The sequence below is a fragment of the Emydura macquarii genome, unplaced genomic scaffold (genome assembly GCF_026122565.2).
Source record: "Emydura macquarii macquarii isolate MOO-44397 ecotype Brisbane River unplaced genomic scaffold, CSIRO-AGI_Emac_v2 contig_2473, whole genome shotgun sequence".
NCBI lineage: Eukaryota > Metazoa > Chordata > Testudines > Chelidae > Emydura > Emydura macquarii.
In genome coordinates, this window is record NW_027132610.1 from 22,083,245 (window position 1) to 22,100,811 (window position 17,567).

General features: G+C 45.3%; 1 protein-coding gene and 2 non-coding genes across 3 annotated transcripts; all 3 read left to right on the plus strand.

The window, feature by feature from the left end:
- The first annotated feature begins 1,218 nt into the window (after nucleotides 1-1,218).
- TPT1 (tumor protein, translationally-controlled 1) lies at nucleotides 1,219-6,735 on the plus strand. Its single transcript, XM_067563144.1, has 6 exons — nucleotides 1,219-1,343; nucleotides 1,698-1,771; nucleotides 2,838-3,025; nucleotides 3,994-4,099; nucleotides 4,675-4,791; nucleotides 6,521-6,735. The coding sequence occupies exons 1-6, from the start codon at nucleotides 1,316-1,318 to the stop codon at nucleotides 6,521-6,523; spliced, it is 516 nt and encodes a 171-aa protein (XP_067419245.1). The 5' UTR covers nucleotides 1,219-1,315; the 3' UTR covers nucleotides 6,524-6,735.
- LOC137163162 (small nucleolar RNA SNORA31) lies at nucleotides 6,327-6,458 on the plus strand. The gene has a single exon (XR_010922645.1). It is a non-coding gene; the product is annotated as a small nucleolar RNA SNORA31 (small nucleolar RNA).
- Nucleotides 6,736-7,429: 694 nt separating the features above from the next.
- LOC137163156 (small nucleolar RNA SNORA31) lies at nucleotides 7,430-7,564 on the plus strand. The gene has a single exon (XR_010922640.1). It is a non-coding gene; the product is annotated as a small nucleolar RNA SNORA31 (small nucleolar RNA).
- The last annotated feature ends 10,003 nt before the right edge of the window (nucleotides 7,565-17,567 follow it).

Consider the following 17,567-nt stretch of genomic DNA (forward strand, 5'->3'; position numbering starts at 1 on the left):
CAAGGGTTAGGTCGACCTAACTACAGTGCACTGGGGGGGTGAAACTTTTCAAAGCCCTGAGTGATGCAGCTTAGTCAACTTAAGATAGGTGTTGACCAGGCCAATGTATTTGCTGGCCTGCTTCGCTCTGGGTGCCGATCAGAGCTGGCTGGAAGAAAGAGCAAAAAACTGTGATTATCTTCAATATTTAGTTAGTGGTTTGGGTTCAAATTCGACTTACCACCAGCCTATTGTTGACCTGCCATCAGCCAGCGGGAGCCACTCTGGTGCTCAATGTGCCCTGCAACCATGGGTGTGCACAAGGGGGGACAAGCAGGGTCCCAGCTTCCCCCTCAAATAATCTGCAGAGGCACAGAAATCCTCTGGCCCCAGCAGAGAGGAAAGCAAGCTCCTGGCGCCCTGGGGCTGTGGTGGCAGCTGATTGCTCCTCCAGCCCCAAAACCACAGCTGGGACATGGAACGTCCCCCTCCAAAAGCGGTCAATTTTTTATTCCTGCGCTGGCTCCTGGCTGCACCCCAGGTGGGCAATGACGCCCCGGGAAAAGCTGCCGGGCATGGCAGGCTGTGGGGCTCACACAGCTGACGATGCCAACTAGGGCGACCAGATGTTCCCATTTTATAAGGACAGTCCCCACATTTGGGGCTTTTTCTGATATGGGCGCCTCTTCCCCCCTCCCATCCCGATTGGTCACACTTGCTAGCTGGTCACCCTAACCCCCCACACCTCCCCCCTTCCCGAGGCGCGCTCCTGCCCACTGAACTCAGTGACAGCTTTGCCCATGGCCACCGGCGGCAGCAGCAACAGGGCTGGAGATTGTCCCGGTCACGCACAGCCCACCTCATCAGTGGCAGCACGGACCTGTCAGGCGTGGCCGACCCACCACGGTGGGGGGAGGGGTGGGGGGGGGAAATGGTTGAAACGCGCACGCGCAGTGCGGCGCGGGGCTTTCCCCGTCTCGCCAGCGCCAGGCGGCCGCCCGCCTCCGATTGGCCCGACAGGGGGCGCCCGCGCTGCACTGGGGGAGGGGAGGGTGTGTGTGTGTACGCGCGCGCGCGCGCGTGTGTGTGTGTGTGTGTGTGTGTTCTACGTCATTCTTTTCGGCGTCCTTGCGAAGAGCGCAGGGATTGGTGACGCGGCAGGGACGTGCCCCGCTATATGAGCTCCGGAAGCCGCTGACTCGGCCCTTTCCGCCTCGCTCCCTCCCGCTCTCGGGTCGCTCGCCGCGCACAGATCGAGCCGCGCCGCCGCCTCCCTCCCCCTTCCCCCGCGCGACCCAGCAGCAGCAGCAGCAGCAGCGCCGCCGCCGCCGCCGCCATGATCATCTACCGGGACTGCATCAGCCGTGAGCGCCGGGCCCGGGGAGGGGCCGCCGGGGCAATGCGGGACCGGCCGGGCCGCCAGCAGGGCCCCGCGCATGGGCAGGCCGGGCCGGGCGGGGAATGCGGAGAGCTCTGCGTGCGGCTGGGGGGGGAGGGAAGAGGAGGGACGGGATGCGCGGCCCGGCTCGGTAGGGAGCGGCCGGCTGGGGCGGTGCCTGCCTGGGCTGCAGGGCAGGGCGGAGCGGCCGGAGCTGGGGCCGGGCTGGGGGGGGGGTGCGGAGCTGGGACTGGTGGGGGGGAGGCTGGCGGCTGCGGGGTGCGGGTCTGGGAGGCGGGGTCCGGGTGCAGCCGGGCTGACGCCGCGCTCTCCCCCGCAGAGGATGAGATGTTCTCCGATATCTACAGCATCCGGGAGGTCGCCAACGGGCTGTGCTTGGAAGTGGAGGGGAAGGTGAGTGCCGCGGGGGGGAGGGGGGCTGTGAGGGGGACACGTGCCCCCCATCCCGCCAGCAGAGCTCGCCGGTCGGTGCCGCAGCCCGGGGAGGGGGGGGGAGCGCACGGGCCCCAGGCTCGAGCGCTGCAAGGCTTGGCACGCGCAGGGCCGGGCCCGGCGCCGCGAGGTTGGGAGCGACACCCCCCCCGTCCTCCGCCCTCTCCGGCGGTGGCTCCTTTCCGGCCGCGGCCCAGCCCGCTTGCTGAGGTGTCAGCAGTAAAGCCGGGCTGGGGCCTGGGCCGCTGGCTGGTGTCTGCTGTGCTGGGGGGGGGAACCAGCTGCTCTGTCTAGCAGGTGTTCTCAGGCTGGGGTGGTCAGCTGTCAGCCCCCACGCCTGCCTGTAAGAGCTGCATGGTGCCGGTGGGGAAGGGGAGGGGGTTCGTCACAGCCTGAAATCTTCACAAGGGGGGGTCCCAGCCAAAAAAAAAAAAAAAGTTGAGAACCCCTGTGCTGTGGGGTGGGGGCAACTCTTGCTGAGTCCTGTCTGCCCTTACAGGCTTAGTGTGACAAGGGCAAGGGGTTGACTGCTGAAGGTACCTCCTCTTATTTTGGTTGCTCCTGCTAGCAGATCAGTTTTTAGCTCTCCCTGAAATGGCCACCAACTTTATTGGTTACTAATGACCGAAAGGAAGTGAACTGCTGAGGTGACTGGTGTGGCTGAGAAGATCTCAGCTCTACAGGATTGATGTCTCTGGAGCTACCATATTTTCAGTAGTCTCTATATGGTGATGGTTTGTTTGTTCACATCAGGAATAGTATCCCACTGCTGACAAATACCTTCAACCCATATGGAAGTCCTAGTCTTACTTCTATGATAGGACAGGCTAAGAATTCAGCACTGCTACTATTAAACAATAATGGGGATAGTTCTGTAGTCCACTTTAGGAATTGCTCATTTTAAAGCTGAACCGACTGACAGTAGCTGTAGGGCTGAGTTAGAGGTGTTTTTCTAAACAGCGTAACTATTGTTTGAGTCTGTGGAGCTTTTCTGTAATAAGCATTTGATTTTTCTCTTTAAATCCAGATGGTCACCAGGACAGAGGGTCAGATTGCTGATGCTTTAATTGGTGGCAATGCCTCCTCTGAAAATATTGAAGAAGGAACAGATCCCACAGTTATCACTGGTGTTGATATAGTAATGAACCACCATCTTCAGGAAACTAGCTTTACAAAAGAGTCCTATAAGAAGTACATCAAGGATTACATGAAAGCGTGAGTGAAACTGGTGTTACCCTTAAACTTGCCTGTGAATCATGAATTTCCGCTCCTTAGGTATTATGTTCACAAAAGCAAGCATGCGCCATTGTAGATGCTAAGTGGTGTGTTCATTTTGATGCCTGAATAACTTCAGTGTTCCAAAAACGTGTTTGGAATCATTTGACACTCCTGAAGATTGGGTATGGGGAGCACTTCAGAAATCAGACTTGGCTAAAGTACAGGACTTGTTCATGAGGTGTAGGTCTTACCCTTGCCTTGCCATGCCACAGCCTTCCTCTTCCCTTGAGAGGGTCACAGCCTTTTAGTGTAAAACAGGAATGTTTCCTCTACCCCACACAGTGAGGCTTGATGCACTAACACTTACACTAGTTCTAGAATGCCTCTCATCTAAGGCAGTGAGGCCTTGTAAGTCTAGAATATTTGCAGGTAAATACAACTAACACAAGCAATCTCAGATCAAACAGCTTTCTGGAAATTGACACAACATAAAATGTCTAATTGGCTAAGATATGCATGTAAAGAGAACTCTGATTCAACCATTCAGGGATTAGATGGGTCACAGCCAGACTCATAGCCTCTTCCCTTCCAAGTGAAAAGTAGGGCTCCAAAGTTGAAGAGAACATTTTGGGTGCTGTCTGTTTTATTTTTGCTGGGAACAGTGCTCTTGCTGCTATGGATCTCTGCTTACTTGTTATCTCAACATAATGCTACCATGAGAATAAAATGAACTAGGTATGAATGATATCACTGCCATGGAATTGTTAGTAGCCCTTTAGCAGCCAGAGCATATTGCCTTGTAGATTTTTTTTTTTTGGGGGGGTGGGGGAGGATTAGGAATGCTGCTGAGTAGAATTTCAGCAACAGCAGGCAAACTTCTTCACCTTGGTCATGAAGTGACACTGGCCAGCTGAGAACTCCTGTGATGTTAGATTCTAGTTAAGAACCTGTTTGATTTTGTTTAGAATCAAAGCCAGACTTGAGGAACACAAGCCGGACAGAGTAAAGCCTTTCATGACAGGGGCTGCAGAACAAGTTAAACACATCCTTGCAAACTTCAAAAACTACCAGGTAAGATTAAATAACTTTATAATTTTATTTTTGTAGTATAAAACAAAGGGACACCAACTAAGATTTGTGTTACTATTGCACAGACACTTGATAGACTCTGAACCTCTTGATTGCTGCAAGGATGGTGATTAGGGGAGCCTCTGCTTTACCCTTCTCCCAGGCTGTCTTGTCACCCTTTAGAACTTACTCTAGTGTGCTTCAGTTGTTCATAGGTTTCCTGAGCAGCAGCAGGGTGGAATTGACCTGACTCGTTCACTACCTACAAGTTTCTGAATAGTAATACTACGGTTGACCAAAGTCTAAATTTTACAGCTTTGCCAAGTATAGCCTCGCTGTATGAACAGTCGAGGCATTGAAACTGGCTTCAGAAGACAGTATTGTACTGTATTGTCTTATTTGGAAGATTAACCATAAGAGTTAAAGCTCTTCCAATATGGGCTTAGATTCCTTAAGTTTATGGCACTTGCGCAAGAAAACTTTACTGTTTTTTTTAATGCTTCCATGAGTATTTTGGTGACTCAGTTTCTACCTCATAGTAAACCCACAGTCGTTGTAACACCGGGTTTTTTCCAAAGTTCTTTGTAGGTGAGAACATGAATCCAGATGGCATGGTGGGTCTCCTGGACTTCCGTGAGGATGGAGTAACCCCATATATGATTTTCTTTAAGGATGGTTTAGAAACAGAGAAGTGTGTAAGTACTGAGTTCCTAAGTCAAATTATTAACATATTTAAGCATGTAACTTACTTTCCCTTGTGTATAATATGTCCACTATTGCAATATAAATGTTGCAAGTTCCTAAATCAGAATAGCTTTGAAACTAGAATCACCTGTCAAAATCTAGATGTGACTGCATTAGTTATGTGGCTTCATATGGGAGGAAGCTGATGAAATTTATTGGCTTCTGGTATACAGGAGGTCAAAGTAGCTTATCTAATGGTCCCTTCTGGCCTTAAACTCTGAATTCAAATGAAACCGTATTAGAAGGCATCTGTTTTCAAAGATCTGGTCCCACTACAGGGAGACTTGCATACCATCGAAAACCAGAGCAGTGGTTCCCATAAATTTAATGGTGTGGATTAATTACAGTGGTGGTCCCCATATAGATTAATTCCATCCTTTTCCTCTAGTAATCCTAGTGGTTCTTGCCTAACAGGACTAGGTTGGTATTTTTAAAAGACAAGATAATACTTTTAATGCAAGGCATGTGGTTTCTTAGGTTACAATCCAGTGCATAAACTCTAGATTCCTGCAGCCCCCGTTATACTCTTACTGAAGCTTGGCTCACTCCTTCCCTTTGAATTCCACTGGCCTCAAATTTAGCAGATTACACACTTTGACCAAAACAGGTTAAATTCCTGTACAGATTCTAGAAGTGCTCTTTGAAGAGTCCTGAGCTGGGCCACATCCTATGAGAATTGCTGTTGGTCATTGTGATGAAACTGATGTGAATACTGGCTACTGTTCTCTAATGATCAGTATTCGGTGCAGAAATTTTTGGTCCTACAGTGAAGCTGGTATCTGATACAATCTGCCCCAGGAAATCCCTTCCTTCATATTACATTGGTGTGGCCAGTACTGCAGGATCACAAGTTTCAAGTGGCTGAACAATATTAGTCCAACTTCATGAATCCAGGAAAAACTAGGTGCAAGGCATTAAACTTGTACTGAAGTCTTTTGTAAATTTTTGGTATGCAAGAGCCTTATAGGTGAATAGGAAAAAAATTTAGCTGCTCTTGTAGGAGGTCAGATAAACTTAATACTTTAGTGCTGTATGCCAGTTAACTCCTGCAGCTCTTATTTCTGAGGGTTTTGTGTGTTTCACACTGTTAGAATAAAGTAGTGAACAATGGGAATATCTTCCCCACTTGGGCTTTTATGCAGCACTGTCTTAATCTGCTTGTGCACACTGAGGGTGTAACACTACTAATTCCAGGGGTGGGTAGCAATAAAATTGATTATTCTCTTGGAACGCTGTATCCTGAAACTGCTACACAGCTCCTCTTCACAAGAGGGACCAACTTTACCTTAAGTTTATGGCACAAATCTGATACTGTTATGCTTAAGAATCCGTCTTGGTTCCCTTGGGAACTTGTGTCCAGGAGGTGGTATAGCAAGATGAACTCAGTCATACTGTTTGACTCACCTGAGGGGAGATGTTGAGGAAAATCTAGGTGGCCATTTAGAAAGCTTAGAGCATCCACTAGCCCTTAGCTTATAGGCATGTTATGCATCTTCTGATAGACCATGGACAATTTTCCTGTTGCTCATTGGTTTGCACTACGATGCAAAAGGAACTTCCTTGTGCTTTCTGCCTGCCTGATTATGTGGCAGCTCAGATTAAATGGGGGAACACATGCAGAGTTTAGAGACAAACCATTGCTTGACTGAACCTGAAGTAACCATTGTATTCTTGTTACAGTAACAAAACCAAGCAACTATTTTGGATCGCCTGTCGTCATAACTGGCTACTGCTCTTTCCTCATCACAACACCAGGACTCAGCAGTGTCTAGCAACTGGACTGATGCCATCTTGAGCTTTATTCACTTATTTCGACCCTGATTTGGAGTGGAGGCATTGTTTTAAAAAAAACTTGTCATGTAGGTTGTCTAAAATAAAACATTAAACCCATTCTAGGTCATGCCTAATGTGTTTCTTAAGCTGAGCTCTGCAGTAAGCTTGCTGCAAGTCTTGTGCCCAAGGACCTTTATACTGGTCTGTAGTATGGCCTGATCCTAGCACACTGCAACTTAAGACTGTCTTCAGATAGACTTCATGCAAGTCACTTCTTGACACTGGAATGCAAGCGCAGGCTCCTAACTTCGGCCTGCCTCGCAGTCTGAGGTGAATAAGGGAAATGTCCAAAGTGCCATCATAATGAAGTGGACCTTCTGCATCAATCACCCTTCTACCAACTGAAATAATTCTCTCTGGAAGAGATACCAAAAACTAATAAAACAAAACTGAATTTAAAGCTATTACGATGGAGTATTGGCTGAGCTTCTTTATCAGGCAAGGATATGTGGGTTTCTCTACATCGCACACTAAACTACCATGCAAGCTTAAGGCAGGGGGAGGAGCACCAGAATATAGACTTTTAGCTAGTGCAAATGTGTAATGGGGAGGGTGTGGGGAAGGGAACTATTATAAAATTATGGACTATTTACTCCTACAACCAAACCACAGAGTGGTATTCTCAGTGGGAGCAGCTGTGCACAATTGAGCAGTGATAGGATTAAGTAGACTTAAAAGTGGCTTGATAGGTGGGTTATTCATTACAACCCAGCTTTTAGTTGGGTGCTAGTCCCTGCAGGAGAAGTGTCCCTGACAATGCATCTATTTGACAGGCCAGGAGCACTTGACCATTGCTTTTCTGGTCCCCACGTGGATGCAAAAGTAAAATGATTCCTTGTGCTTTCTGCCTGTCATTCTATGGCAGTCCAGCTTGAATAAAGGAATATAGCTTTCCTAGAGCAATTACTGTTAAATGAAAATAGCTTGACATTAACAAGCTTGTCAATAGATGGAAGTATGAGGTATGCCTTTCCAATTGCAGTAGCCTCACCTACTTGTTTCAAAGCAGCTTTGTCATAATCAAGCTGTTTCAGTACAGTGATGGAAAAGATTTACTCTTTTCTCCACAAGGGATTTGTTCATAAATCAGATACTTTATTGAGATTGCCACTTGCAGACTAGTTAATGCATTCAAATTACAGTCTACCAGGGAGGGGGAGTAGTGAGATGAGACTCCAATGGGTGATTAGGGGCTAGATGAAGTGCAGGAGGAAGGTGGTAGGGAGAAACCTTACATTGGCACTATTGTCCCTGTGGATGCTGTAGCAGCCCTTTCATTGAACCTGGAGGCTAAGCCCCAGCAGGCACAGTCCGCTCACTTCCTTCCCTGCTACAGTGGGTGGCTTTAATCTGTCCTTAGAGAACCAGCTGTTGTGTTGGGCAATAGAACTCTGTTCAAGGTGTTTATTTTCCAGTTTACTCAGGCCAGATGGATGGTGCAGTTCAGCATGAGGAATAAATTCACCTATAAATCATCTTTATAACAGTAGGGGGTTCATAGGTATAATTACAGTATTGGTAAATCATACCACAAACTCTACACTGGGTCTAAACTGCTTAAAATACATATTTGGCCTGTTAAAGGGAGGGTTGTCAAGTCTGATGCTTTGGTGGATTTCTTAGAAGCAGTGAGCTCTTGATTGAAAAGGTTTTTCACCCACATCTTTGTCAAATGTTTCAATAAAAGAGGGTGGAGCAGTTGGGCTGAACTAAAATCCAGTTTCCCTGCATTTGCTCAGGCTAGTTAAAAGACAGGTGTTATCAGACATGCAGTCAGAGGTATGCCCCACCTTAAGTTTTAGTTTTGGCTAGATTCCTAAGAGTTGGAGGTTACTTGGTAACAAAGCAGTATGGTTCCTAGGTTCAGCTTTGGCCACTAAAAACTAATCCTGCAAAAATGGAAAAGTTCCCCCAAGTGTTGATGTCAAGTGCCTCAGGGGTACAGCTGACCATGCAGCAAGCAACCAGTAGCATACCCAAAAAATTCAAAGTAATTGGGGCTGACTTATTAGAGGTCTATGATTCACATAGACCCTGACACTAGATCCATCTCTTTCGCTCACCTCCCTTTATCCTAATCCTCTTTACTTCATGTATTATAATGAATGATAGTTTGTACATTTGGAAGACAGGTTATCTTGCTACAGCCCTTTTTAAAAACAAACTGTTGGTGTGTGTGTGTTGCCAGCTCCATGTCCTTTTGGTATTCTTCAGTACTATTTCCTCCTTTCTATCAATATTTTGCTTTGGTCTAAGCAATCACAACTGCTTTCTGACAGCTGTCTTTTTGTCTTAACCCCATGTTCACTATTGACACCACTGTTGCACTCATCTCCCAGCCACACAAACTGCTCAGTACAGTGCAGTTCCTTTAGTATTTAATGCTTCACTCTGTTAAAATCTAAGTGACACTGAAAAATTGAACATCTCAGCTACCTTAATTCATAGATTACTAAAATCCAAATGTCATAGCACGTGGTAGCTTCGTCCCCTGCAATCCTATTTTGAAAAGAAAGCAAGATTGGGGTTGTAATAAACTGCTCCTGCAGGGGGCTTGTTCCATTACATTGTAGTTTTTTAGCCATGGAGAAAGCTAGAGGGGCTAGATTTTTGGGAGCTGTAGCAGTAGGGCTCCTTTCTGTTTATTGGCATCCAATAATTGGTTAATCTGCTTCGGCCCCTTTGAAAAACTCAGTTACATACATTTCAACCAGATCCTGTAATCTGGACTCTAGAACATCTTAGATAAACTGAAGTGTGTAATGAGCTAGTTCCCGTGCTTTATAGTGTAGTTCTTACTTTATTCCTCAGAAACTAGAAAAAGCTAGGTGGTCTGACGTGTCCAACTAATTTCATGCCTTTTCTTTCTATTCCCTTCTGTACTGACTCTGGCATCACAGGTGTGGAAGGTGGAGGCCTTGTACACTCTGTCTTGGAATGTAGAGGTGATGATCATGTCTATGCATTCGGCTAAAGCCAAACGTGCTGGGTTAGTCAAGAGCGCTGCTCATGGGGAGCCTGCAAAGGAAGAAATAAAACAGATTGGGGTGAGGGGTTTGGGTTTTTTAAGATGTAGAAAGAAATCCTGGAAGTTTAGATTGGCCAGCTCATGCTCCAGTAAGATTTTTTTTTTTTTTTTTGAGAAAAAGACTTTATGGAGGTCGGTCACCTTTAACTGAGCCTGTTCTATTATATCTCTGCTTTATTTTTTATCGCCAGCTTTCTATGGCACTGGCGGTTGCTTTTTAAAAATATAAAAAATGCTAGCTCCACTGTCATGAGCCTTTGCTTTCCCATGTTTCCATTTTTCACCTTTACAAAACATAATTAAGCATCTCAGTGACCTTATTAATGCCATTGCCTCCATCCCTTCTGCCACTGTTCATCACTTTGAGCAAACATAAACCTTCAGAAAGTCCTGTCATTGTCGCCTTCCCTTAGTGCTTTGTCTGCAGAGGAACACTTGGTAACCTTAGGGCAAATCAACTAAATGAAGTTAATGCCCGTTAAAGTACATCAAACCTTTGTGTGGATGCTCTCATTCAGGAGTAAATGACCTCAGCTGTAGTTAGCTTTTATTGGATCAGCCTCTGTAGGTGTGAGAGATGCACTTTGAAACTTCTACAGAACTCTTCAGGTCTGGGACACATGCTGGGAGTATCACAGCTAAATGCAAGAGTTAACAGATTGTTTATTTCATGGGACAATTGAAGGTGTAGTGGCTGTTAACATCCCTACACTCACAGGGGGAAAGAAGAGTCAGGAGGGAAGGCACAAGCTGCTGGGGGAGGGGATGATGGGTGACAGTGGGTTGCAGATTGTTGCAATAAGCCATCCATACAATGTCTCTTCAGTCCATGATTTTGAGTGTGTAGCAAAGTTATGCATTTAAGCTCCCAGGCCCATCTTTTGAACGGTTTGTGCAGGTTTCCTTTGAGGATGAGAGCTGACGCCTCAGCTATCGAGTGATCACTTTGCGAGAGGAGTTCACCCAGAAAAAAATGATAAGATATCTTCTGTGAGGTCACTTGAGAGTCTGGTTTCACCTGCCTCGTTGCTGGGGCACTTAATGCAGTGGATGAGGTGCACCACATCTTGTGATAGTTCACTGTAAGAATCCTCCAAGGGCCCTTTCTTCCTGAATGAGAGCATCCATACAGGGATTTAATACACTTTAACGGATATGCATTGGACTTCAGTTGATTTGCTTTCACTTTACTGAAGCCTGGCCTATACTGCAAAATTATATCGATATTGCTGCATGAGTGCAGGGTGTGAAACAACCACACCTCTCATTGACATAACTGGTGACAAAGGTGCATCTACACGGGGAGCTACATCAAGGGAAAAGGGCTAATGTTCAGGGAGGTGGTGTTCCTACACCAATGGAAAAAACCTTCCTGTCAGTGCACATTGAGTCTATACTATGGGGTTATGCCAAGATCACTATGCTAGTATAGAGTTGTAGTGTGGGCATACCTTGAGTCTCCCTGTAGACATGGCTTTACAGTAGTACAGTGCCTGTCACAGAACTCCTCTGAGATGTGCCTGGAATCTGTAAACCAGGGTTCTTGATCTTACACTAGCCCCAGATAAATCAGCTTCTAGGATACCTTATAATAGGATATGTGCAATTAAACCCTTACTCTACCCCTGGTTTAAATGTCTCAATAGAAGAAGAAAAATATCCTTGCAAGTCTTTTGTCAAGAAGCAAAAATCTGTTGCCAGTTTTGGAACTTGCTGAATTAGCCCCTGCACTATTTGATTTTCACTAGATTTTCAACTTGACACGCCCTGCTTGGAAACTTACTCATCTTGCTTAACCAACCCCCTGTATCAAACTTCACCCCAGACTAGCAGTACACAGATTCAAGAATTGTGATGTACTGTGGCTATTTTTTTTAATGAAGATAGGCAATCTCATTGACTGACAGCTATCCTGTCGCTCCAATCACCGACATTGGAGTGAGATGCCTCTTTTTAGAATGTTCTGTGAGTAAACAAAGAAAAACCTACGAGACACAAGAAACGTTTAGAAGAAAGTGATCTAGACCCAAAAAACAAACCCCAAAATCTTGGGGGGGGGGGGGGGGGGGTTGTCAAAAAATGCACAGCTTTGGCCAAACTGCACCCATTAAAGTACTTTCATGGGCGCAGAGTGAGGCGGATGCTAAAGAGCTTCGCAAACTCCTACCCCATATGAACAGAGAGCAGCAAGTTGTTAATATAGCACTATAAATGTGAATAATGCATTACACAAGCCAGCCTGTGCTAATTACCATTCAAACTAGTGGCCCAATCCTGCTACTACTTAAGCACCTGAATACGTTTACTCACATGGGTGGTCTAAGCCTCTGAGCTTTGGCAACTTTTCCAGTGTTCCCCTCAGGTGCTGTCAAGAGGGTAAGGTTTAATTCAAGAAGCTAATCTCTGGCCTTGTCTACACTACAAAAACAGCCATGCATGTAATCTCAGTGGGATTACATGAGAAAAATCACTCCTATGTTAAGTGTTTGCTAGATCAGGCCCTAAATTAAGATGGTTCTTGAAGAGTAATGATTACAAACACGGGAAGAAGAAAAAAATGTGGGTAACAACAATAAAACATTTGAAGATTAGCGTGTAAACTGGTGAGAGCTATGGTGTAAAGTGGTAGTGGCTCTTCTTCTAACTACTAACAAATTATCAGGTTAATAGATCTCCATTGTACCAAGAGAAGTTGAAACTAAATTAAACTGATGTTATATAGGTTTTTTATTATCACTCTAATATCCGGTATTAGTTGAGTATTGAATAGTAAATATCTGTAACGCTATTAGAACTCTGGAATTTCATTTAACAGCAGACAGCACAGATCGGGTTGCAATTTTTAACATAGTGTTGTTGCCTCAGCACACTTGGAAATACCACTTCTGACATCAGTTCAAAGTGAACATGATTAAGCAGATGGGGGCACAGTGAAAGGGATGAGTAACCTCTTCATGCCCTCCTCCTGGTAATCAAAGCCAATAACCGACTAAGTTAGCACATTCTGTGAATGCAGAGTCTTCCACACTAACCAATAGAGAAGAGAAAAGAGAGACCAGACTATTCTGAGAGCAACAATTTTTTCTTTTCAAGTCTTAGGTCACCCCCTCATATCTCAACCCTGCAGATTCTCAGGCATTGTATTATGGACAGCTCCTGTGGAACTGAAAGCTGAACATAACAAGGCAACATGGGGATTTACTTCCAGAAGGAATATTTAATGAATTAGACTGCCAGCAAAGAGCCTTATTTCATTTATGATTTTGTTCTCTGACATCTTTGTGATACAGTAGCTATCAAGGGTAGTCCTAATAGGCTGCTTCCTTACTTAATTACTAGCAATTTACCATAATGTTACTATTTATATATTGTAGTTAAAAGATTTTATAATATACTAGAATAATAATGTAAGACGGTAAAGGTGACAAATACTATAATATAAATAGGCTGAAACGGAGGCAAAATTACAAAAGTTTGAATCTAGCATAAAATACTCAGGGGTTCTATGTTCCTCATGAAGGGGGTTATAGCATACCTGTTAAATTACATATGGCAGAAGAAAAAGAGTATTGAAAAAATCACCAAGTGTTACTAGTCTTTAAAGATTTGTATATAAAGACTTAGGCTCAGACTCTCAAAGTTATTTAGGTGCTTGACTCCCTTTGAAATCAATGTGATCCAGGTGCATAAATACCTTTTAAGATTTGGGCCTTGTTTACTAGGAGATTGACCCTGATTCAACCATCAGTAGCTGGCAGAGGTACACCACTGATGACGCCTGTGGCTGTTTTGTGCTAAATCAGTATAAACATATATCAAACCAGTTTAAATGCATCTATTAAGGATTTGCACCAATTTAACTAGACTGATTTTTAAACTGATGTAATTAAACTTGTAGGAAAGTACTTTTGAAGTAAAAGCAAGGCCTCTGTCTATATTCTCATCTATACTTGCATATCTTCTGGCTAGTGTGTGATGAGACAAGAACAACTGTCCTCCAGTGTTCAATTTCCTGTGGAATTTGGCTTATGCCTCTATAGGACAACTATAACTGGACACACAAGGTGGGTGAGTTAATATCTATTATTGGACCCAAATTCTGTTGGTGGTAAAAAGCTTTTGAGCTATACAGAGTTCTTCAGGTGACTCTCATAGCTGGAAAGATTGTCTCTGGGCTTGTCTTCACTTACCTCGGAGATTCGGCGGTAGTTGACCGGAGTTACACAAATTACACAAAAAACTTGTGTAACTCCCGTTGACTTCTGTGCTTCTGTTCTGCACGTCGACGCAGCGCTACACCACTTGAGAAGGTGGTCTTAATACGTCGATTTCTGGATCGACTGAGCGGGTCTTCATGACCGCTCAGTCGATCCAGATAAGTCGATCTGATAGCGGTGAATTTGCCACCATCAGTGAAGACATAGCTTCTTTTACCAACAGAAGTTGGCCCAGTAAAAGATATTACTTCACCTATCTTGTCTCTCTAATATCCTAGGATCAAGATGGCTACATCAATACTGCAAACAACTATCACTAATTCCTTATTTACCTAAATCTATTCTTTCCTTCCTTCCTCCCCACCCAATATTCTTGAAATAGTATTGACCAATATGTAAAACATGCAGAAAGCATGCATGGCACGAGCCCTGGTATTTGGAATTCTTAATTTTAGCAGTTCCCAACCTGGTCCATGGCCTATTGAGGGCAGGGAGGTCACATGCTGCTGGCTTTTCTTCCATTTCCAGCTGCTTCTAAGGGCATCCAGCTTCTTCATTCCAAGAAGTGGCATGGAGAAGCAGCTGGAAGCATGGAGGGGGTGCCAAACTTATCATCTTTACTAGGGCTACTGGTACATAACAGGAAGGAGGTGGTAGGAGCTTCGCACAGGGACTGCCAGCTGTCAGCCACCAGCTGGAGGAAGAATAATGTCAGGCAAAAGGGAATGTGGCTGCATCCCATCCCAGTGCTGATTAGGGGACAGGCTGCTGTCAGAGCTTGGGATGGATCCATTTAATCACTCATGCACTTCCACTTCTAACATTACAGAAAAAAACCAACCACTCAGTGACAGTTCCCAGCAGCCACCACGGACTCCTAGGTTGAAGCTCAGCGAAATTGTATTCAAATAGCTGCAGGGAGTTCTAGTGGATGACTCTGGTTGGGGAAATGGCTGCTAGCATGGCACAGGCCTCCAAAAAGGCCAGAGAAGGTCTCGGGATTGTGTTGGGTTCTGCCCAATGAAGCTTGGGCCTTGTACAGTTTTTCTGCCATGTAAGGAGGTAGTTTATCAGCAAACATAGACTTTTGGACTAGGGAAACCTTTCGTTCATTTGTTTTTAAACCAAGAGGGCCTTTTTGCCTTACGCTCCTATTAGTAAGATAACCCACTAGTTTATGCACTGTTTCCTTCTCAACCTGTACGGCGGACTTTCTCCTCCATAATAATCTATTTTTACCCTGCCTTCCTCACATCACAGACTGCTTCATTTCACTCCGTTTCCTTTTCTAAAGCCCTTGTTTCCAAAGATGGATGGCTTGGGAAATTTCACCTCTTCAGAGGTGGGATACAAACCTGCAGTCCCATCAGTAGCACTTATCACATATCTCACATCCCACTTTGCATCTTTGGTAGAGCCAACATCTCTCTCTCGGATTTCTAATCATGCCCTTCCTGAGGTTTTTAAACAGGGGAAGAAGTTGGATAGGGAAACCCTGTGAATAGGATGAGAAGAACCCAGCCTGTCATCCAATTCACAGGGTGAGGTGGGAGTCACTTAATCCTTGCAGTGCTGAAGGGGAGTGTGCTTGTCCTCTGTTTTACACACCTGGGTTCTGAAGAGGAGCACGCTTGTCTTAATACTGCCTCAATTCCTCTTCTCTCCCCAAGGAGGGGCCAACTCCTGCCCTCTCTGATCATGCCAGAAGGTCCCATGGACCAACAGATATGTGCTGCCTGTCTGCCTCCTTTTGGCCACTAGCCTTCATTACCCTGGCACAGATGCGCACTGTGCTTCTTGCCTCTTCCTGAAAGCTCCAATTCCAATTCCTCACATTTCCCCTGTTGTCTTCCCAGTTAGGCCAGGAAGATATCAGCTGACAGTGGGGAAGCAGGTGATGTCAGGCATACAGGTCAGAGGCAACAGTACTGGTTCCACACCAGACTCCTGGCCCTATCATCAGCCAAACCCTTCCCTTCTTCCTGCACATCAGACCTCTATCAGGCTCCTCACAGACGCGCACACATCCCAAACACCTGGGAATTATCCAGTTTTCCCAAGAATTAAAATAGCCAGAACGTCACTTACTGATGTGTTCTTATTTTTACCATTCAGCTGCACTGGGGAGGGTGGTTACGTTACCACAAAAAGGCCCCTAAATGTGGCAGACAGAACCCCAAGTTAACAGCTGCATTGTGACCACCACAATATTGATACAGCCTGGCAGTTTTACATCCAGGTTATTTTTCTAACTGCCCCTGATGACTAATAGGGAGGCCAAGCCTGGAGGAAGTGGAGCATTTGTATTAACTTAAATAAAAGAGGATGGCAGGAAGGAGGGCCAGATGATTCAAAATACAAGTTATTTCATACCAATCAGCTTCTAGCCATTTAGCCTTTCACTGGGATCCTGTCAGATCTCACAGGCTCAGTTGGTTGACCCCCATTGATTCTTGGATGTGAATCCTCTAAGGCCTTGTCCAGCTGGGGGAAATTGACCAGCATCCCTTTTCCTGTGTGGATGCTATTCAAGAATAAGACATTTTATTCCTCCCCTTCCAAAGCACTATATTATGCCAAATTTCTTCTGGAATAGAGTCTCCACATGGGAAGCTATTGCATTATAGTTATTCTGGAATGGCCCTGCTGGTCAGTTTCCTGCTGTAGACAAGCCCTAAGGAACAGGTACATGCAACAAGTAAGGCTGGTCAGTCACTTTCCTCTGAGTCCTTACAGAGCCAATGAGTCTGCATGGTGCTAGGGTTGGTCAGCTGAGACACAGAGTCAAGTTTTTGACCACTCATGAGAAGAATGAACAGTTAACACTTCTGGAAAAATCCCAGTGTGGGTAATAACAGTCTACTTACGCTAGAGGAAGCAGTGTTGCTATGGCGTTAAAGTAGGGGAACTGGCAATAAAGGATGTGGGCTCTATTCCCTGTTCAGCCGTTGCACAAATCATGTACCATCCCCATGCTTCAGTTTCCCCATCTGTTCACTGCAGCTAACACCTACTTCCATGTGCTGCTTTGCCATATACTTGAGAGAAGAAGAGAGAGGGCCACATTGTTGCATCGGGGAGTCAACTGGCAATCATGGCACTGGAAACATGCCAGCCAGCTGGCTGGAGTACAAGTCCCAACAATAGAGGCAACCTGCAAAAGAAAACAGTGAATACTCTATCCCTCTCCTCAGCAATCTGTCTCTCCCACACCTTTTTTCATTTAGTTTTTTTTTTTTTTTTTTTATAATGTATAAGTCATCTTTATTCTCGCCTCCTCCCCGCATTTTTTCCCCTCCTCTCCCTTTCCCCCCCGCCAAATAATTTTTTTGTATCCCCTTCCCCCCATAAGAAATATCACATACTGACTTCTCTTTCTGCTGGAAGATGCTTTGGAGAACTAGTGGTCTTACGATAACACCTGACGGAGAGGGGAAGAGATTTTTAGTCAAGTGGTTTAAAGACTTTGATTTAAATGGGCTTTAAAATAAATACTAAAATGGCCATTTAGTTTAGGAAAGATTTAAACAACTCACCTCCTTCAAATGAAAGCTCCGTCTCCGATTCTCTCCTCTTCCAAGGCAAGGCTTGATGTTTGTAATATTTCCAAGATAACAAACAAGCAGAAAAGAAACTAACAAATCAAAAA